Source organism: Elgaria multicarinata, chromosome 7 (assembly GCF_023053635.1).
Source record: "Elgaria multicarinata webbii isolate HBS135686 ecotype San Diego chromosome 7, rElgMul1.1.pri, whole genome shotgun sequence".
Taxonomy (NCBI): domain Eukaryota; kingdom Metazoa; phylum Chordata; class Lepidosauria; order Squamata; family Anguidae; genus Elgaria; species Elgaria multicarinata.
This window is the reverse complement of record NC_086177.1, coordinates 51,927,682-51,950,548: the sequence shown is the minus strand read 5'-3', so window position 1 is coordinate 51,950,548 and position 22,867 is coordinate 51,927,682. Positions and strand designations below refer to the sequence as shown.

The following is a 22,867-nucleotide window of genomic DNA, read 5'->3' as shown; positions in this document are numbered from 1 at the left end:
GCTGGACAACCATCTGTCAAGTATGCTGTAGGGTAGATTCCTGCATTGAGCAGAGCATTGGACTCGATGGCCTTTTAGGCCCCTTCCAACTCTACTATCCTATGATTCTATGGTATGGAAGCAGTATATGGTATGTGTCAATGGGCCCCAACAGTTGTCAGTGCACTCCAATACCGCTATAAAGCAGTAGTGTGTCTCCTGCCTTTTATATACCACTTTCATAGTGGAATATCTGATTGGTATAGATGAGCCCCTAATCTGGGCCCTGAAGTGGGTTATGTATGGATCAGATCCATAGAACCCTCTCACTGCTAGGAGTGTGCATTCATTTTGGAATGAATGGGCAAATGGAACAAATATGTGCCCTTCATTCCATTTGTCACAAGACAAAATGCCACAGATATAAATTACTCCTAAATGAACAGCTACTGTAGTCATTGTAATGGGTCCTAACTAAGAATCTCATGGTACCTCATATTTAGAGCGACACCTGGTGCCTTCATAGATGGACTATTCTTCTTTCTCAAAGGGAAAGTTATAAGCATGCTTAGCCTATAACTAACTGACTGGATCCTATTTCTCATTTTTATACCCCTTTCTCTTTTACATATTATAATGTCTACACAGGGGTCTTCTACTTTCAAAATCTCCCAGGAGGGCAGTGTCCTCTACAAAGCAACTCATTTCCTATTTAAGTCAGCACACATTTTGAAAACTCAGTAAAGGGAATTTTGGGCAATTTATCTGACTGTCTATATTGAAGTAAACTTAAATTATGTTTAAATCCACAGAGCATCTTTTAGCTAGCCAAATACATCCTTCATTATTACATTGTGTACATATATCTTTTTTGTTCATACTAAAATTTAATTTTCCTGATAGCCACTAGTTTTAGATAAGACATTTTACAAAGCACCTTGGTTTATGGCAAAGATGCCGGCAATATACGAAAGCAGTTAAAGCTCTTGAGAGATATTTATAACATCAGTGAGAGAAAGTGTACAACATATCCAACAGAACCCCTGGACCATTTAATCTGTTTTAAGAGCACTAATGCTACCTTTGAGAGAAGATAATATAGTGTTTGTTCATTTTCACATTCATTATAAATTAAGGAGTAGCCAGCAGGGAGTAAGAAGTAGAGAATTCACTATGAGAGAGAATCTAGTGCATCATAACGCTTAGGCCAGTGAAACGATAAAAAAATGCAATCCACCTTTCTTTTATGGGATCCATAAAGCAAGCTTTGTGCCAAGTCTTCTTCAGAAAATAAGCCTGCTAAATGTAATTAATAGGCCAAAAGAATGTTACTTCTGTTCCCCCAAAACTTGCAGCGCGGTCAGAAGGGAAAATTAGCAAAGCGTCAGATACCCCTGCCTGTGCCAAAATGATTTAGGCATTACCGCACATGCACGCACACATGAACTGAGGATCTCAACGCGGCATATTGCTTAGTTTTTTTAAACTCTACTTACTTTTGATGCTAATTCTGTAGGAGCTTTCCGTTCAAGAAATCCTGAAACCTCAGGAAGTTCATCTTCTCTCAGCTGAATACTCCATATATATTGTAAGGTTAATAACAAGTTTCCATAAACCACCATAAAAGGTGAACTGATCATAGCATATTTCCTCCGGTCACGCAGCATCCAAAGTATGCACGACCATATTAGCAAAACAAATGTTAACCAACTGTGGTAAGTGATACTCCAGGCCTCAAAGATAATAAAAAAAGAGAGAAGAGTAATGGTCATTATAGCAATAATACTCAGGGGTAGAACTGAATAGGGACTTTTAGCCATTCTACACCCATTGCAGTTAGTGAGAGCTGGGAAGTTGCTAGTTATAAGAGTGATACCACAAAACTTGTTGAAAATGTTTTGTTTTTTAGTGGGGGAGGTTATGGTTAGCTCCTTTCAAATTAATTTTTTTCTCGATTTTGCAACAGCAGCCATCTCAAAATTCAGCAACAATTAGTGAAATATATTAATGCTCATATTAATGTTGATAGATATACAAATAGTTAATAATAATTTCTCCAAAACGAAAACAAACGACCACTTGTAGTGCATCCAGTTTATAATTTTTATAGATTTCAAAATGTTAAAAATTCTAAAATTTAAAATTGTATAGCCTTTAAATTTTTAAACATACATATAAACAGATTTTAAAAAGTGAAACCATTTGGTATAAAACACCAGCTTCAGTCTGTGACTAAAATGACTTTTTTACTACCAGTGTATCAAACAGAAGCTGGTCATAGTAGTATTTCTACACTATAGCAGTTCAGGGTGGGTTGTTGTTGAAACTAGGGTTGTTGTTGAAACATGGGTTATTGTGTTGTGAGAACCCAGCTGCACTAACAAGCCATGGTTTGTTAACCATAAAAAGAATCCATAAAGAGAACCCATATTGTGTTGTTGGATTGTGAACTGTGGCTTGTTCATAGTTAACAAACCATGGTTTGTTATCATGGCTGGGTCCACCACAACACAACAACCTACGTTTCAATAACAACCGATACTCATTCCATACTCATCTTGATTGTGGGTCATCATATTGTGCGAATCCAGTCAATGATACACTGTAATGCCAAAAGCTCAGGTGTTAGACCGTGTGCTTCAAAGTTGCCAAGGGATGGTGCAGAAATGGTTGAGGGATCAGACGTAATATGAGGGAAGTGTTTTATCAGTTCAAGCATGCTTGTTTGTGGTGACAAATCAGAAACTACAAATTTAAACTTCGTTCAACCTCTTGACCACAAAATGTCCTTATTTTAAAATGAACCTATTGATTATTTAACCTACCATCATGGCGATCAAAGCACAAACATAACTTTGTTTCATGATAAAATGGAAAACTGTGACCACTGCATGAACTTTGGAATTTTTTTCTTCCTCAGTATTTTCTTCTTCTTCTTCTTCTTCTTCCTCCTCCTCCCCCTCTTCTTCCTCTTTCTTTTCTAAGAAGATAAACGGATTATGTAAATTGAAAAACCCTACAAATATTGAGTGACATCCAATGGTTCCCTGTTCATGTTAGAGATCTTTTGTTAATGGAAGCTCCTTCTGTTCATGGAAAAGAACCTCTGGATCCATTCCATCATTTGTCCATGAAGCTCCAAACTAGGATAGATGGATATTTCCGGTCTGCACATATTCCTTCAGAAGTCCATTCCATCCCATTTCTGCATTAATCTACGAATGTGTTTGGTTTTAAAAATATAATTATGCATGTTTAATGTATTTTCTCTTGAAGTAAACATTTTCAAATATATTTTACCCTAAAATATGCATTTTATCCTAAAATGTGCATTTTATATGCATTTTGGTATGCTTTTGAGCCTAGAATTGCATCAGAAAATTTGAAGAAGTGTGAAATCTGAAGAATAACCATGTTCTGATACGCACATTAGTCTGGGAGGTGTGGATCAGTTCAGTCCACTTTGAAATGTAGACCAAATGAAAATGAATTCCTTGAGCATTCCTACACCAAACACTTTATTTCTCATAAGGATAATAGTAGAAACTGTTACTGTAGTATAAACTACTCAAACGCTTTTCTATGAAGTAGATTTATGTACATGTATGTACTATGTCATATTTTCCCAAACATATATTAACAATTTTGATTAATGCCTTACCTCCACACCCGGTGCAGCCTGGGTGTGGGGAGGATATTGCAGTTGGGGGTTGGAGATGAGACAAAGAGGCACGCCATTGGCGGCCTCCCTGTGGCACCACTGGAGAGGGGAAAGGGAACAGGAGCCCATTTATGGGCTCTCACCCCTCCCCTACTCCTCTTCAAAGCACAGCTCCCTCCCGCCCTCCTTGTAGACAGTGTGGAGCTCAATGGTTATTCTTCAGGGGGCCGAGTAGGAATTTTTTGCTCATCTTTCATTGGTTATGAGTTTTTCACCTACTTCACACTGTTAGACAGGAGGGGAGAAATAATTAGGTTGATTTGACATTGTTAACAATTTGGTCATATTTGCTGATAGGCAGGTATGTGCGGGCATCTTGAGCGGGTTAGGGTTGGTGAGCATTCAGAGGCACCACTGCAGTGATGGATAATGCCTGAGGCTCCCCAGCTGCAAGTTTTATGGCCCAGCTGGTGGAAATACTCAGCAATACTACAAACGAGAAGGATCTTGGAATTGTTGTAGATCACAAGCTGAATATGAGCCAACAGTGTGATATGGCTCCAAAAAAAGCAAATGCTATTTTGGGTTGCATTAATAGAAGTATAGCTTCCAAATCGCGCGAGGTACTGGTTCCCCTCTATTCGGCCCTGGTTATGCCTCATCTTGAGTATTGCATCACATTCTGGGCACCACACTTCAAGAAGGATGCAGACAAGCTGGATCGTGTTCAGAGGAGGACAACCAGGATGATCAGGGGTCTGGAAACAAAGCCCTATGAAGAGAGACTGAAAGAACTGGGCATGTTTAGCCTGGAGAAGAGAAGATTGAGGGGAGACATGATAGCACTCTTCAAATACTTAAAAGTTTGTCACACAGAGGAAGGCCAGGATCTCTTCTTGATCCTCCCAGAGTCCAGGACATGAAATAATGGGCTCAAGTTGCAGGAAGCCAGATTCTGGTGGAACATCAGGAAAAACTTCCTGACTGCTAAAGCAGTACGACAATGGAACTAGTTAACTAGGGAGGTTGTGGGCTCTCCCACTCTAGAGGCCTTCAAGAGGCAGCTGGATAGCCATCTGTCAGGTATGCTTTAAGGTAGATTCCTGCACTAAGCAGGGGGTTGGACTCGATGGCCTTATAGGCCCCTTCTAACTCTGCTATTCCATGATTCAATGAGATAATGGTTACCTTTGAGGCCAACCTTCCTCACCCACTCGCAGCTTTTATGGCACGAGGGCGGGGGGTGACGCAGAAGGTCTCCCTACCCCAAAAGGGGAAGCTTGGGCGATGGCACCACTCTCAGGCTGTGAATGACCCACCCGATAAAACAAAGGCTACGAGGCTGATTAGAGAAGATGCCCGCTTAGGGCTTCCCTTTCTGCAGATCTATTAATATATGTGGCCCTGTTTAAATCCCAATTTTGTGTGCACCTCCTTATTTACCACACTCCACATTCCTGCAATATTGCATTTGGGATTCACTTGCAGTCTTATGTTGCTTTGGATAAAAAAATAATTATAACATTTTATTTGTAAATATATCGTTACCATCAGTCCAACAGATACAATGAGTACCTGAGATATTCAGCTACCTTCTGTACCTCAGGATATAAAACTCATATAATAATAATAATAATAATAATAAATTTCTTACCCGCCTCTTACCCGCTTAACCATATGTGAATTCAATGGACTGGAAATTGTCAGTAACTTCAGAATATTGTTAAAGCAGTAATGATGGCTACCAGTTTAAAAGGCAGTTAGACAAATTCCTGGAGGAGAAGGCTATCAATAACTTCTAGTCCTGATGGCTATATGCTACCTCCAAGTATTAGAGGCAGTATGCCTATGTATACCAGTTGCTGGGGAACATGGGTGGGAGGGTGCTGTTGTACTTATGTCCTGCTCGGGGGTTTCCCGTTGACACCTGGTTGGCCACTGTGTGAACAGAATGCTGGACTAGATGGGCCCTTAGTCTGATCCAGCATGGCTCTTCTTAGGTTCTTATTATAACCATTTTAATCTGCCAACTGAAAATGTTCTTGTCATCCTAGGCAGTTTTGCTGTGATGTAGCCATTTTGCTTAATGTAGTGCGGGATGGACCCTGTGCCTTCTACTGCAGGAAGCATGAAAACATGAAACTGCTATTAGCTCAACAACATACAGCTGCACTTTCCTTGGTAGGCATTTCCACGTTTTGCTCTTCCTTGACTGGAAGAGTTCAAGTCAACTATGAGGTTATTGTAGCCTGCATGTCAAACTTTTGCAGCTTACAATAAAATCATTCAAACTTTCACAAGACCCTCATATGTCAAGAAGCTCAAGAAAACAACACAAAAGGTCAGTGGGCTAAGCTGCTTAAGACGGTCTTAATGGGGAAGTCAGAAGAGTGATGAGGAGAAGCAGGATATCTTCAGTCATAATCCCAATGGGCTCAATTGCCAGAGAAAACACTTTATTTGAGATATATACAAAGAGTTCAGGCAGGAGTCTACATCCAGAATTTTTGCTCCATTTTTAAGTAATATGCCTTAGACTTTTAGAAACGGACAGGATACTGGTTGGCTGGATACATAGAAAGAATTCTCAAACAATTCTTGCCACTACCTGGGTCATCAGCTGATGGGTCCCATTTGTAATGCGGTCTTGAGTATATATCTGCCTTGGCAGGCCCATTCTCTATGGGACGCAATGGATGGATGCTCTGATAATCAACAGGCGTACCATTCACTGTCACCAACAGGACCTGTTGAGTGAGGATTAGAGAAAGGGAATCCTTTTAAAACAGGCATTGTAGTAGAGCAATCGCTTCTATTACTTCTCTTGTTAAAAATATCAATGATACTGAAGGCATGAATTTCCATACAGATAATAAATAAATAGCTGACAATGGAATGAGCTTGACCTCAAAAAACCCCAACCATCTTAACAGACCAAGACTGGCAGATCTGTCTATGCGTAGCATCCATATTGACATATTTTTGTTTCACAGTTGTGCTACTTTGTATAGCACGCTTGATAAAAAATTAATCAAGAGGCAAGGATCTTCCTTGCACTTTCTATTCAGTGGCCAGAACCAAACTGTTATTTCCTTTGTTTTAACCCATATTTATTTATTGCATTTTTATACTGCCCAATAGCCAAAGTTGTCTGGGTGGTTCACACAACCCATCCTCAGCCCAACCACTGAGACACTGAGTCCGGGCACTCAATGTTCATTCTTTCCGTTTGGGCAATTTTCAGCAGTGACAATAAACCTGGGGTCAGATTCACTTTTAATATATTTCCTTGTGGCTTTTCCAATACATTTATCTGCTCTACTTTGATGTTCACACACACCCCATTTCGAAGGCCAGAATCCCCAGTTCTCCTGCTCCATTTGGCCAAGATAGATCTGTTTGCTTCATATATCCAGAGAGAATGTAATCTAGAACCAAGTACCATGCATAATATGGCCTGCTTGCCTTATGGTGCTTGGTAAGGGGGCTGCAATCTATGAATGAGTTGAAAGTCTAGAGTATCAACTGAAAAATCTGTTTTCATCCAACATTGTGGTAGCTCCGGGGTCCCTAATAGCAGCTTAGCCTCCATTCAGTCTCCCTCAGCCTTACTCAGCAGTCACTTTTCTTTTGGATGGCTGTAGACAGTGCGGTGCAGACTATTGTCAACAAAGCTAGAGCAGCTTGAGGCTGTTGCCCCATTTTTGTAATTTGGAACTAGGGTAAGAAACCTGAGAGAACTCTGTGCCCCCCAATATTTTTAAATTTTTGGGGGGGCAACCAACCAGGAAGTGCAGTCCTTTTTAGTTCCCCTTCCTCTGAAATCGGGTAATTATAACTGTTCCGGCTCGACTTCTTTTCCTTTCCATTTGAATCCATTTCTGCCTTCTGTGGCCCATCATTTTCATCAGCACCTGAGCTTCTTTATTCATATGTCCTTCTTACTCCACCATTTCCATAGTGTGACCTTCCCCTCCGTATTGGGGTAACATTAATTTCCTCAGTCTTCATCTTTTTTCATATTGTTTCTAGGTGGTTCTAGTGGAACTGGTATAGTGACTCGTGTGGTAAGGGGTGGGTATACTAACCAAGCCAACATTTTCTCTGTAAGGAATATGCATGTGTGCGGTTTTGAGGACAAAAATCTGTTTTTAAAAAGTTCATGTTTTTGGTATTTGATCCAATTTCCCTGTGGTTAGAAGAAGCTATTACCCATTTTAGTAACAGCATAATGAATAAGTCTGCGGTGTGTGCACCATACTTCTGGTCAAAGGCTCCCTTAGATTCACATTGGCCATTACATGTGTATACATGGTTTTAAATTTGTAATTTTGCATTGCTGCTGTTTTTATCTGGTTGAGCTTTTATATTGTATTTTATATTATGGTTTTATACTGTTGTTTTATACTTTGAATGGTTTTAATTTTTCTGAACTGCCCAGAGAGCTCTGGCTATTGGGCGGTATAGAAATGTAATAAATAAATAAATAAATAAATAAATACAAAGAACGTGAACAAGGATGCACGACAGCCCATGACAACATGTAATATGCAAATTGATATGCTACTCTAAGCACATTGATATGGAAATCAATGGAGTCTATTCTCCCAAGGAACTGTTTTATGAACAAAAAGCGTTATTTGACCAACATGTCAATGGCATTCAAGAATAATGCAAGAACAGAACATGCTTTCTTCAGAGTTCCTCTCTAGATATGCCTAGGCACCATGGCCCTAAATACCAGTTGCAGGGGACCTCAGTGAAAGAGATGGCTATTATCATATCGTGCTTGTGGGCTTCCCATCAGCATCTGCTTGGCAACTGTGAGAAAAAGGATGCTGGACTACATAGGCCTGTGATCTGATCCATCAGGGTTCTTCTTATGTTCATATGAGAATAACACAACAGAATAATGATTAAAGTACAGTAATAGTCAGTCTTGGATTATGGAGAAATGACCAGTCAAGAATAGACAGTGGCTGTAGGCAACCAGCTATCTCTAAATAACCTGAGGAGACATAGCAGCAAGCTAGTCACCTGCTACTGCTTCTATTTTATTAGAAAGCAGATAACTTTGAGACTGGAATCTTCCACTTAGCCAAATCTTCCTATCCCCTAAAGAAATGCATCAGGAGTTGTCTAACTCAAAAAGAATATAACATAGTCCAAAAGAATAGAACAGTCCAAATTAATTGCAAGGTTGAGACCATGTACTAACATCAGATGGCTTGTGTTCATCCTGAGTCATTGACAGAAGCTGCAAGGCAAGGCAAGAATAATGTATTAGTTGAGAAGTGTAGCTGAAGCATAAAATATTCTTAGGAGTGTTAGGCTTTAGCTTCAAAACTAACCATTTGCTCTGAGGTACATGTTAATTATTGCATGCACATATACTACTAATATTTTAGAAATCTATATAGAGGAATACAGGACACTGTAGAATTATATTATTGATGGCCATTGTACAACAACTATATACTTCTAAATGACAACTAAAGATAAAGGTAAATTTACAGTTGGTAACAACAGTTCTAGTTGAGGGTTTTAATAAGGGAGCTTATTAAATGTCATCATAGGCAGTATCCAACAGTATCATTTCACAAGCTTAAATATGACTAGCAGAGCTTCACCGAAACGTTCTGTTGTGCAAGCACATGTGCAAACATAACATTAGTTAGATTCCCCTCTTGTACATAGTTCAGAATGTAGTTTCCACTAGTGCAATGGCATTTACACTAATGGAATAACACAGATACTGCCTCCATGACACTAACTACTTTGTGAAATTCAGGGGAGGTTCAGAAGTAGCTTGCAATGCTACGTAGGGATCTTCTGTTCAAAGAAAAGAAATCAAAAGTCCCACTGGATGCACACAAGCCCACCTATATTGCAGTGTTTATGTTGAGAGGCAATGAGTTTGAAAATCTAGCTGTATGAGTCCAGTTAAAATGATAAAATTCTGAGTAGCACATTTGTACTGGAAGGAAAAGTCACAAAACGATTTTTAACTTTTTCAATCCTTGTAGCAACATTTGGTCTTTTATTGTGCTCAAAACTGTAGAGCAGAACTATCTCATATCATACATATAGTTATGAACATGGAACACACATTCCCAATCATTGGCTGGCTAATTTAAGACTACCATTTCATAACTGAGATTATAAAATAGATGAATTTATTTCTCTATAAAGCTTACTTTTCTTTCATCAGTTGTGTAGTGGCTGGTATACCACAAGCTGCGTCTTCTCTCTGCAGTCATTTGGATTTCACTGCAGTCTGTTTCTTCTTCCCTATTACCAAATTTGTCATCATCAGGCTCATCCTAAAAAACAAAGCACAGGGCTAAGTTAACTCTAGAATTAATATGACAAAGATGTTATCTAGCTACTATTTTATCTCTAGAAATTGAAATTACTTTCCAAGGTAAATAATATAACTAAGTCATGAGCCATTAGCCTATCTCAAAACTCCAGGTGGTTTTAAGTTTATATGTATTATATTTATTAGGCCTATTCAATTTCTCTCCCTCTCTAGTCCATAGCAAGTTTTCAGACAAGTGCTAACCCTAATGAGTCTCAACATTTTTTTCAGCAGACAACTTTAAGCAACACTGCAAACATTAGTTTTATATTTCAATCAAGTTATTTGAACTCATCACACGACCAAGTCCAATGAAACATTTGTGACCATTTTGTTTCCTCCTCATTTATAAATGTATGTTAGAGTGTATACACCAGGTGTAGGCAACCTTTGTGGGGGCTTATGGGCCCATCTGGCAATTTAAGAAAAGGTCATGGGCACCACCACAAAACACCTGCCTTATGCCCTCTCAAAGAAGCAAGACTGAAAGGCATGGCAAATTCACAGAATTCTTTTGTGTAGAACTCAAGGAAGTGTTAGTACAAACTAATGGCAGGTAAAGATAATCATAAAATATAAAAGTAATGCTATCTTGTAAGTTCACTGAACACTACCAAGGAATGATAGAGGTTTGCTTAATAGGTCACCCCTACCAACATTCTTGGAAAGCTGCTGGATAGCCAGATAATGAATTGGTAAACAAATGCCACAAATCATGTTTCTACATCCATCTCATTCATGATAAGATGAAGGCATGTCTCTCAGTGATACTGAGCATCAATTTTGTCACCTTCAATGTAAACTCTATTCATTGCTCTTCTCATTTGAGTCTGATTTGTACCAGACCTAACGAAAATGTACAAGGAAGGTGCCATTTCGATTCTGATGGTTCTACTTAAAGCCCACATATACTGGAGCATGATATGCACAAACAGTAACATACTCACTTTTCACCTTGTAGAGACAGCAATTTAAGAGCTGAACAAAGTAGCCTGGAGATATACGCACAATATACAGATCTACTTCCCGCCCAACCCTTTGTAGGGCTGAGGTGGGTGGGTTGCTTGAGAGGATTACATAGTTCAGGCAAATTGTGCATACATTTATAAGTGTCTTTATCCAGATCTCAGCTCACTATTATGCAAAGATAGAGCAGCCTTCCCTAGCTTGGTGACCTCCAGAGGGTTTGAACTTCAGTTCCCCTCAGCCCAAGCTAGCATGGAAACCAGCTTGGGGAAGGCTGAAATAGAGCATGATTTACGGACATAGTTGTGTTGCACCATATACAGGAGAGAACTGGGCTAGTGGACATTTAAACCAGCCCTTACCATTCCCTTCTCCAGTGCTAAGAGATAGAATGATTAAATAAGCACTCCAGCCTGCTGAATCTTTCAAACAACTATCTCCTCCCCTGCATTTACGTTAATATGAAATCATTGGGTTAAGAGTCCTATGTTTTCCTTGTGATGTGTGGTTCTGCCCTGAATGATATATGAGATCTCTTATTAGTAATTCACAATGCACAATTATACACTTTTTATTTGGAAATGTTGCAAGCAACCTGAAATGATTTCAGGCTCTAGAGGCTTTTCTCATTAGTAATGGGAGGAAGAGAGTCGTTTCACCTGCACAATAGGTTTGTGTAGCCAAAGTCGAATGAGAGTTGCTAAGGTGTAGTACAGTAGCAGCAGTAAGATAGGACTGGTATGGTGGTACCAGTTCAAATTTTGGTTGGTTATGATTTTCCAGGTGCTCGAGCAGTTGGTCTGAATGACTGAAGTGACCCCAAACAATCTGTTGAAATAATGAAAAAGATGTATTACAGAAACAATACATAAAAAGAATATCATCAACTAACCCTTGATTAGCCAAACTCCTTGACAGTCTGAATTGATGGCATCTTCCCCTGTCCCTTAAAAAAAGGACACTCCCTTATATTAGTAATTTTGTTAAGCGTAATGTTCTTTTTGGTAAATTAATGCTTCAGGCAACTCCATAAATATTTGCACATTCTTACCCATGAAGTTACTACTTGCTTTTGCCCGGTTTTCTCACGAAACTTTCTTTTGTTTTGAACTTCCTGTTCCCTATTCTAAAGAAGTTGGAGCTTACTGCCCTATAAATAAATGCTTATGAGTAAATGTAGCAATTTTAATCCCAATGTAACCCCTGGTGCTGAGAAACAGAGTGTTTTGAAAGGCTATGTAATGCTGCTAAGGTGCTGCATAAAACAGCTCAAAATGCTCTCAGAGCATGAATATACTTCTCACACTCCAACCCAGCAGGTTAATAACTATGAGAGATCCAATAAACCTGAGAAGCCACTACAAACCCCCAGTAAGCTTCCTTGTTCACTATTTCAGAGCATACCCTAGGCATGCATCAAACACACTCTGTTCAAGGAGCTGTATTAAAGACTTTATGAAAAGCTGTGTGTCTCTGTATAAAATGGACATTTGCAGGATGTGATTAAGGGAGCTGCCTAAGCAAGATCTTAAGAACTACGCAGGCTTGTATGGGAGAAGGTGGTCTTTCAGTAGCCTAATCCCAAGCTGGATAAGGCTTTACAGGTCACAACCAGCACTTAGAATTATGCCCGAAAACAGATTTGTAGTCACTGAAGCTGCTGTAACTGGCTCCGGTCAACAGTCTGGCCACAGCGTTCAGGACTAGCTGAAGTTTCTGAAGAGATTTCAAAGGCAACCCCATGTAGGATTCATTAGAGTAGTTCAAACAGGATGTAACTAAGGCATGCACGACCGTGGCTAGATCAGACTTCTCTAGGAATGGGCATAGTTGGTGCACTAGCATCAGCTGTGCAAATGCACTCCTGGCCACTGCTAAGACCTGGGCATCTAGGTTCAGGGCTGAGTCCAAGAGAACACCCAAACTGTGAGTCTGAGTCTTAACTTCATCCATCCTAAATTGAATCCCTATTCCCTGATCTGCCTTTTGACTAGGGACGTGGAAGCTTCAGCTTCAGAATTCCGAAGCATTGACAGCTATTTTGTGTACAAACCACCATTTTGTCCACAGCCCTAGTGTGAAGCGAAGAAAGGTCCTACAGCTCCCAGAATACATTGCTAGGAATGGATTCACTTACTGGGGTCTAGGAGCAGCAGGCACTCATGGCCTCGATACTGCCGCTCACTCACCTGCACTATCTGGGCCACATGAGTCCCTGAATGGCTCACTGCGTGGTCAGCGAATGCCCCACAGTCATTCACTTCTCCCTGCTGCTTGTAAATGCTGGATTCCTGAAAGTGCACAGATATCACCTTGTGCACAATGGCTGCCATAAACAGCCATTTCTGGAAGATCAGAGGTGACTCACGTGGGTGGGCGGCAGCTGTAAGGCCACAAGCGCCCGCCGATCCCAAACTGGGTGTGTTCACCCCTAGCATTGCATGCTGGGAGTTGTTGGAGCTTTCTTCGCTTCACACCGGGGCTTTGCACAAAACAGTAGATTCTACACAAAATGGCTGCCAACGCTTTCAAAGCTGAAGCTGAAACTTGCACAGCTCTACTTTTGACTGACCAAAAGCATCTCTGTCTTGTCTGGATTAAGCTTCAATTTGTTTGCCTTCATCCAGTAACTGTGGATGAAGTTTTGCTGCCCATTTTAAGTGGTGTAAAGTGGAATTTAAGCTGATGTTTTGCTTTGTTTTTGCTTTTTGTTTCTTTATTGTGAATATAACAAAACAACTGAAAACAACCCATAAAAAAAGTAACAAACATTACACACATATGATTGTCATTTCCCCATCCCCCCATCAGATACACCATTCATAAAAAAAAAGTGGGTGGGTGGGTGGGGGAGAGTTATGCATAGATTTCAAGAAAAGCAGACCAAATATCCAGGAGTTGATGATTTTTATATTGAGTTGTTTTTGTATTGTGTTGATTGCTGTAAAATTAATTTGTACCCCATATTGTGAGAGCAATATCTGCTAAAATGCGGCTTATCCATGTTTTTAATAAAAAGGCAGTTTATACATGTTTTAATAAAATATTTTTTTTACATTGCTAGAAAAAGGTACCTTATATTTTCAAAGGATAAATTAAGATTCATTAAGCATATTTCATGAAAATCTACAGAAGGGCAATAACATTAATAGTATTTTAAGTTATGGAAGCCAGGAAGAATTTTATTACTGTTTTGAGGAACATTATATAAACAGCATGCTGGAAAATAAAAAGTAGCAGGTGGCTGTCACATTCTTGCTCTGCACATTCATTTTCCCAGCAAAAACTTAGTGAATTAATGCAATCATCTCTCTGGTGTATATGCACTACGTTCTGCTCTTCCTGACATATTCACAACCTATGACCTTGATAAATGCAAGATACTGATGTGGCGTTAAAGCACATAATGATGTAAGAGTGGAAATATCGCTGCTTTCTGAATAACAGGAAAACTATCTTTTTTCTTCTTCTTCCACTTAGGCAGTGCAGCCAACTGTGAAAATAACCATCATTACAAAAGGTATTTACTACGTACAATTCTTCCTTGATGACCTGCTCAGACTAATATTTTCCCATCTGATTATGAGAGAAGAGCACTTCATGCTTGAAATATCCCTAGGGCTCTCCCTCAACCCTCTCTATCCATTTACCTGTGCTGAAAGAGGCAAATAGATAGAAGTGTCATTGAACCAGTTCATACATTATTTCCTATCAAGGCAAGGAAAAGGAAGCAAGAAAGCGGTGTGAGGGTATGCTTGTGCCAAAGGATGCTTCATTCTCATACCTGATAGAAAAGTGTTGTCTGAACAGGGCCTTGGTCACCCAGAAATGCCAGACCTAATGTCAGAGGTAACACCATTATGCAGTGTGATAATGGGAAATCTAAAGCAGTACAATCCACAAGATTCAAAAAATAACTATTAAAGGCACCACCACAGTAATTACACACATTTTATTTCAGTCTTTGGGCTCATCTACACCAAGGAGGTTATTCCACTATGAAAGTGGAGACACACTACTGCTCTATAGCAATATTGAACTGCACTGACAACTGTTGGGGCCCATTGACACATACCACGTACTGATTTCATACCACTTTCATAATGTTATATCCTGCTTGGTGTAGCTGTGTCATGGGCCCACAACCTCCCTAGGTAATTGGTTCCATTGTCGTACTGCTCTAACAGTCAGGAAGTTTTTCTTGATGTCCAGCCGGAATCTGACTTCCTGTAACTTGAGCCTGTTATTCCGTGTCCTGCACTCTGGGATGATCAAGACGAGATCCTGGCCCTCCTCTGTGTGACAACCTTTTAAGTATTTGAAGAGTGCTATCATGTCTCCCCTCAATCTTCTGTTCTCCAGGCTTCCCTTCTTCACTTTCAGAGTGTTATATCCTGCTTGGTGCAGATTTGTCATGGGCCCCAACAGTTGTCAGTGCACTTCAGTACCGCTATAAAGCAATAGTGTAGATCCTGCAGTGCACTTCAATACTGCTATAAAGCAGTAGTGTGGCTCCTGCCTTTTATATACCACTTTCATACTGCTTTCATAGTGGAATATCTTGCTTGATGTAGATGAGCCCTTTGTGTTGATGAAATCTGTGTATAAATCCAATTCATAGCACTAGATAAGAATTCTTTCTTGGTATCACAAATTCAATTGTTTTAAACAGAGATAGGACAATACTTGAAATCCAGGAAACTTGAAACTTCCTCTGCTCAAAACGTCTGATCCCTTTACAATTCAAGCCCTGTCTACTTCAAGCTGGGGTCAACTCAAAATGAGTCTTGCACAACCTTTGCCCCTACTCAGGCCTCCCTGCAAGCCTTCACCCACCCCAGGTTCCCCATACAAAAGACTTACGTCAGGGAAACAGGAAAGGGTAATAGGCCTGCTACACAGGAGAGGCCTGTAGGGCCTTCTCTTTAGCTGGAAATGATGCTCAGAATGTCATTTCTTTTTCATTCAGTTGTCCCCCCAGCCCACAGCCAGAGGGAAAGGTGAGCAAGCGCTCTTGGCAATAAACCCCTGCAGTGACATGGACTAAATCAGCTGCCCAATTATGCCAACCTAACAAAATGTTTTATTTGTTGCTTGTGCTGTTTTATTCTTATGACGTTTTAATATTTACTGTTTTTTTTAAATTGTTTTCTTGTACACCACCCTAGGAATTTTAAATTGAACAGTACCTTTTATCCGTTCAGACTGATATACCAACTGTATCCGTATCTGGACAGAGATAGTCTAGATACAGTTATCCGTGCTCTGGTAACCTGTTGTCTGGATTACAGCAATACGTTATAGATGGGGCTGCCTTTGAAAACAGTCTGGAAACTTCAGCTGGTCCAAAATAGGGCATCAAGATTACTAATGGCCAACGTGATCATATTATGCCAGGCCTGTTTCTGATAATAACATTCAAAGCCCTAAACAGCTTGGGGCCAGGTTACCTGAAGGATCGTCTCCTCCCATATATACTTGCCTGGACCCTAAGATTGTCTTCAGTGATCCTTCTCCAGGACTCCCTGCCAAAGGAAGTGATGTGGGTAGCTACTAAGAAGAGGGCTTTTTCTGTTGTGCCCTCCACCCACTTCCCGGCTGTGGAATGAGAGGCTCACCTGGTGCCTACATTGTGTTCTTTCTAGCATCAGATGAAGACCTTCTTATTTTCCTAGACATTTTAGTCTTGCAGTTCTGTTTTCAATCTGTTACTGTATTTTAAATCTTTGCATCACTGCTAAATTTTGTTTGGCTTTTAGTATTTTTTTATACTGTAGTTTTTAAGCTTTTAAACTTTTATATTGTATTTTAGGTCGCATTTTATGGTTTAATTGTTGTTAATTGCCCAGAGCACTTCCGCTATTGGGAGGTATAGAAATGTAATTACTCAATCAATTAACTAATTAAAAACACTTGTGAAATTATCACAGTACTAAGTGTTTTTGTTCACTGTGACAGTACCTGAACTTTGTGAAAGTGCTATCACTTATGCTGTAACTATAGTGTTGCCATTAAGACACTACAATACACGCACACACACAGCTTGGCTCATTACTGCTTTTGTTTTAATATCATGGTTTTATTGCTCATTCTCATATTCCTATATATGGCTTTTCTACTGAATCCCAATTTCCATTGCTTTGACTGAATCAACGCTTTTCCGCCAATGACAAAACCAGCACTCATATAATATTCTTTCTGGCAATCCTTTTTCCTTCTAAAGAGAACTAATCTGAAATGCAGAATGATTGAACGTTAAACTCTGAATAAATAATTTATAGCATAAATATCAACCATGTAATGTTAAGTTAAAGAGAGAAGTTAAGAACTATTAATCCAGCAATAACTATAGAAGAAAAAGGGCTACACCCCGAGAGTTCTGCATTATATAAAAGTTAACAAAACACTGCATATACAACATGGCTTGTTTTATTTAAAAAAAATAACAACTAAGAAAGCATAAACTGTACTTTGCTCTCAAACATGTTAACCTTGGAATAGAATGTTTAATATTCTTCAGCATCTTCTTTTTTTAAGTAAACTAATAATGGATTCTTTCGTCTGCATGCATGCAAGATACTAGAAGACTCTAAACACAATTTACTTTCCGGAAAATGCAGAAAAGGGCAACTAAAATGATCAAGGGGCTAAAGGTTACAACAGCTGGAATTGTTTACCTTGGAAAAAAGGAGGCTAAGGCGAGACCTGATAGAGGTGTACCAAATTATGCACGGTGTGGAGAATGTGGATAGAGAAAACATTTTTCTCGCTCTCTCAAAATACTAGAACCAAGATAATTCCATGAAGCTGATTAGTGGGAGATTCAGGATAGATAAAATGAAGTACTTTTTCACCCAGCGCATTCACTACCACCAGAAATAGTGGTGGCCATCAATTTGGATGGCTTTAAAAGGGAGTTAGGTAAATTTCTCAAGAAGGCTATCAATGGCTACTAGTCATGAAGGCTATATGCTACTTCCAGTATCAGAGATATTATGCCTATGTACCCTAGTTATTGGGGAGAACAATGACGGGAGGGTGCTGTTGCACTTGTGTTGTGCTTGTGGTTTTCCTGTCAACAACTGGTTGTCCACTGAGTGAGCAGAATGCTGGACTACATGGATCCTTGATCTAATCAATCAGGCTCTTCTTATGTTCTTATTATAATCATTTTAATCTGTCATCTGAAAATGTTCTTGTCATCCTAGGCAGTTTTGCTGTGATGTAGCTATTTTGCTTAATGAAGTGCATGGTGGACCGATTTTTGCCACCACATGCCTCTGACACAAAAGCACCTGGGGGTGGTTTCCTGCAGCTACCACACTGACCTCCAGTCTAGGTAGAGTGTAGTGGGGAGGTGTTCCCAGCATTTACTTCACCCTACAGGAACAGTAAGTACCAGGAACAATTTCCTGCTATCTTCAGCCTCTAATAGAGGGGGTCTCAAATCAAAACTATTAAAGGTGTTTTAATGGGTGTCTTAAGCTTTTATTAACATTTTAGTATTGCCTGAATGTGCAAACACTCTTAATGCAAATATGTTTCATATCAAAGCATGCAATAGAAGAGTGCTATCACGTTCCCTGAGACTCTTGGAGTGGGTTCCAATATCCAGGTTGAATGCAAACTATTATATATGTACAAACCAAAGTTTGCACAGTTCAGAATTAAAAAGTACTATGGTTTGCTCAATCAGAAAAAGCAAGGAGGGAACTGAGTGTGAAAGCCTGTGGCACGTTCCTGATCTACCAAAACAATAGCTTGGAGGATGGTAACCTGTACTAAACTGATCAAATCTGTAACTGTAGATTTATTACATTATAACTCTAGCCTGGGTCAGATCCTGATTTGGTATCTTGGTTTGTGAACAAACTTTGGTTTGCATTAAACCACACTTTATTATATTCAGATGGAATGGATACAGTGGTTGACTATAAACTGTTATCAGAAGTGTCTCATCTCCTCCCCTTCCACAGGAAGTAGGGATGAAGGAAGTGTACAAGCTTGAGGCTCATACCAGTACATCCTTGTAATAACAAACCCTGTCTGAGTCAGATACACCATCCTCTCTCTCTCTCTCTCTCTCTCTCTCTCTCTCTCTCTCACTCACTCACACACACACACACACACACACACAATCATAATACAAACAATGAAAGTACTTGTACTTGCTATATATTATATCAAATAAAAATAAATTAAGCTTACAACCTAAAGTTCAGGACAGATTTACTAATTAAAGTTCAGGACAAGACACATTTGGAAGGAAAGACAGACTGACAGAGTTAACCAGGAAAAGCCAGGCTGAGCAGATGCACCTTAAAATGGCATTTGCATATAAAGATCAGAGGAAGCGAGTCAGATGTCAGGTGGAAAATGTCAGGTCAGATGTCGTAGGGTGCTACAAGAGGAAAGGGGTAAAGAGAGGGTAATCTTAGGTTTAAACAAGAAGTTATGTACCTGTGGAGGCTTGATTCTAAGCAGGAACAAAGGAAAAAAGATAGATATACAGGAACGTTACCATGAAGGCATTTTAAAGCAAATACAAGAAACATAAAAGCAAAGATGAGAAGAGAGAGGGAGGAAACAGAGAGAATAGAGCAAAGGAGTAATATAATCTGAACTAGGATCTTAAAATACCAGATGAGGGAAGTGTTTAAAACAGCAGAGAGACTTCTGATTTAGAATAGTACCAGGAAGATCAACAATAAGGAAGTTATAATCATCCATATGGGAAATAAGAAGAAAATAAACTATCATTTTGGTAGCATCAATATAAAGGAAAGAACATATATTATATACCACACAGATACATGAACACAGTATTTCCTGGAAGTACTATGCTATGGGCACCCTCACCAACCTCTCAGGTAGAGCTGTTAAGCCCTGGGGTTCCCTAGACTTCTCAGTGAAGAACACTTGGCATGGACATAGTTCTCAGGGAATCTCCTATCGTTTCACATGTGTACTATAGGAAGTAGTACAGCTTCTATTTTCATATCTCATACTCCAATCTCCATCACTCTGTTTCAAACCAGATTCATTCAAATAGTTCTACTTGCTTCTGACTCTGCATTCTAGCCACACTATGCTAATTTTCCCAGAAAAGGCTTCCAACGAATTTTGGAAAAAAATGTCATTGGTTTCTATGCACTGCCATTTTCACTTCATTACAAATTCACAACCTTGTGACCTTAATGACTGCTAGAAATTGATATAAAGGTTAAAATAGGCAACAACATAGGAACAGAAGTTTTAAAAATAGAAAACAATTTCCCCCTATGTTTTCACTACATGCAATGTGGTCAGTTATTTCCCTCCATGTATTTGCTACTCTCAGTTCATTTTCCGAGTTCTGAATATTCTTGGATTTTCTCTCCTTAGCACTTGCTTAAGATAACTTATGACCTTGATACATTGTGGGTATTGGTAAAGGACAAGTGCTTTGTAAGCGAAAAAGGTACATTTTTGGATGGAGGAAGTGCCACAACATAATAAAATTGGATGTCTGCCTTTAACAATCAAGTCAAGATTTTGATAATATTATACTGAAGATTAGAAGATTAGAATGACAAGTTCTCTCATGATAAATAGCATAAAGCCATGCATAAAGCCATCAAAACGCTTGTTGCATCATGAAGCAGAAATTCTGGGTCAAACTTAAAAGTCAAAGGAACACACTAAATAGCAAAGATAAACAGCAGTTTCTGCTTTAGAAATAAATAAATAAATAAATAAAATTAACTTGGACATGCAGGGGAAGGATTTAAAGGGAGAAACACAGGGGATTATTAGAAGTTCTCAACATTGCCCAGAAGAAGAAGAAGAAAAAACCTCTCCTTGCTTATGATGACTTAACAATGTGTTTTACGGACCATCACTGCAGGAGATCTAGTTTAAGCATATACTCCTAGGCCAATTAGGAGCCATTTGCTTTCGTGTCTGAACTGCCAGAGCGCTGTCAAGAACTGCACCTTAGGTGTCTTCTATGAATCACATGCCAAGCTTCACACAAGCTGATTGGTATTCATAGCAGGAAAGGAAGCCATTAGCCTGCTGACCTTTCCATCATTAGCAACACAAGTGCCAGTGGTATTAAAAGTGCTGTTGAGGAAGCCCACCCCTGCACCAACAGCAAACATCGTGCTGCAAAGTTTGGCAGCCTATTGTGGGTGGGTGAGGGATTGTTCTCTATGGCTACTTGCTGCAGGCCTGATGAGGCAGCAACACCATCAGGAGACTGGAAACAGGCTTTGCACATTACTGCCACCCCAGTACCTCTAACAGCCATTTAGAACAGCAGGATCAGCAGAAGGAAAACCTGGTAAACCAGAGAGGACTCTGCAGAACATCTGTTCCCTCACACCTCTCTTTACTGCTGCCACCACCACCTCCATGACCAATGTCTTTCAGGGAAGCAGAGCCACAGCTACTGGATTCCATTGTTCTATACCCTCAACAGCTCCTGGTTTTCCAGAAAGGTTCCTGGTATTTCAGAACGAGGGCAATATCTACTGCCAATAAATCTGATTCAATTATGAGCCGCTTTGAGAACTATTATGATTGAAAAGCGCTTAAACAAATATTGTAAAACAAAATAAATAAACTATGCTTAGCATGTTAGTGTATTTTATGGCCACAATAGAAACTATATGGCAAAATTAAAATATGCACACAGAATACTGGGTAATAGTGGGGTAGAAGGATAAACTCATCTATGAGGAGGAACTATGCCTCTTCTACTTTCTTTGAAGCATCCAGTTTACACTAAACAATATATCGGCTAATAGTTCCTTGGGGCCAAGGGATCAATTTGTAAACCATATGTTTTGCATAAACAGGAACACAGAGTTGGGGGGGATATTGGGCTAAGTAATTATGTATTCACCTATGCAAATGAAGCAAATTTCTGTAAAGGATTACTCTTCTTTCATAGATTCCAGAATATTCATCCATTTTGTGAAATACCAGCAATAAAACCCTAGCAATAAATTCTTTCCTTTTTCCTACCTGTAGCATTATAAAAATATTGGCTTGGATTCTAATGTCCCTTCTATACATGGATAGAGTGCTGCCAAACTTTTCCTTAATTTTTGGGACTGTCTAAAAGGCTGTTTTGAGATACGTGAAGTGTAGCAAAAGCATTATTTTTAAGCAACATTTCTGCTCTATGAAATGAAAGGTTGGTTCATACAATAAACTTCAGCATGCGAGAACTTCAGCATGGAGTGTATAGGGAAATAATAACATGCCCAGCGGGAGGTATTCTCTGGCATTAAGAGATACATCTTAGAATCATGAATCAAAATGATCTGGAGAACTGTAATAACAGTCAAAAGAACTGGAGCTAGAGGACATCAGTTTTCGAGGCTGCATACCACAACAAAGTCAAGCAAACCAACTCTTCAACTGCAGACATTTCTCACTGGGTCAATGCATTTTGTACATTGCAAAGATAGATAATGTCTATGATCTATGGCCATTTATTTGTTTATTTATTACATTTCTATACCACCCAATAGCCGGAGCTCTATTTTATTTCTAAAAGAAAAGATACATCAGTACATGTGACATGGCAGAGTTTGTCTGTTTTGCTATTAACTTGTATATTAAAATACAAACAAGTAAGAGAGGTTCAAGCTCTGAAGCTCCTGTGAATGTGGGTGGTATTTTTTTTATGGGCAGGTGGCCAAATACCACAGAGCATTATTTTATTCTGTTTCAAACAGCCGTATTTCTGGTAGCATTTGGGGAAGTGCATTTAAAAGTTTCTAGAACACTAAGAAATACAATGTCAGTACAGATATTATATCATAAATACAAGAGCGACCACAATATGAATCAGGTCCTTCTGTGGGGTTCATATTTGACTGTATTGTGTAAGAGTACCAGGTCCAGTG

General features: G+C 39.4%; 1 protein-coding gene across 1 annotated transcript in view; it reads right to left on the bottom strand.

The window, feature by feature from the left end:
* The window catches only part of PIEZO2 (piezo type mechanosensitive ion channel component 2), a 307,830-nt gene that overhangs the window by 91,356 nt on the left and 193,607 nt on the right, over nt 1-22,867 (bottom strand). Inside the window, exons 8-13 of the mRNA XM_063130557.1 lie at nt 11,627-11,795; nt 9,838-9,963; nt 8,859-8,897; nt 6,249-6,387; nt 2,805-2,959; nt 1,476-1,712 (exon numbers count right to left, since the gene is read on the bottom strand). Coding sequence (XP_062986627.1) covers nt 1,476-1,712; nt 2,805-2,959; nt 6,249-6,387; nt 8,859-8,897; nt 9,838-9,963; nt 11,627-11,795 — 865 coding nt within the window. The remainder of the gene's footprint in view (nt 1-1,475; nt 1,713-2,804; nt 2,960-6,248; nt 6,388-8,858; nt 8,898-9,837; nt 9,964-11,626; nt 11,796-22,867) is intronic.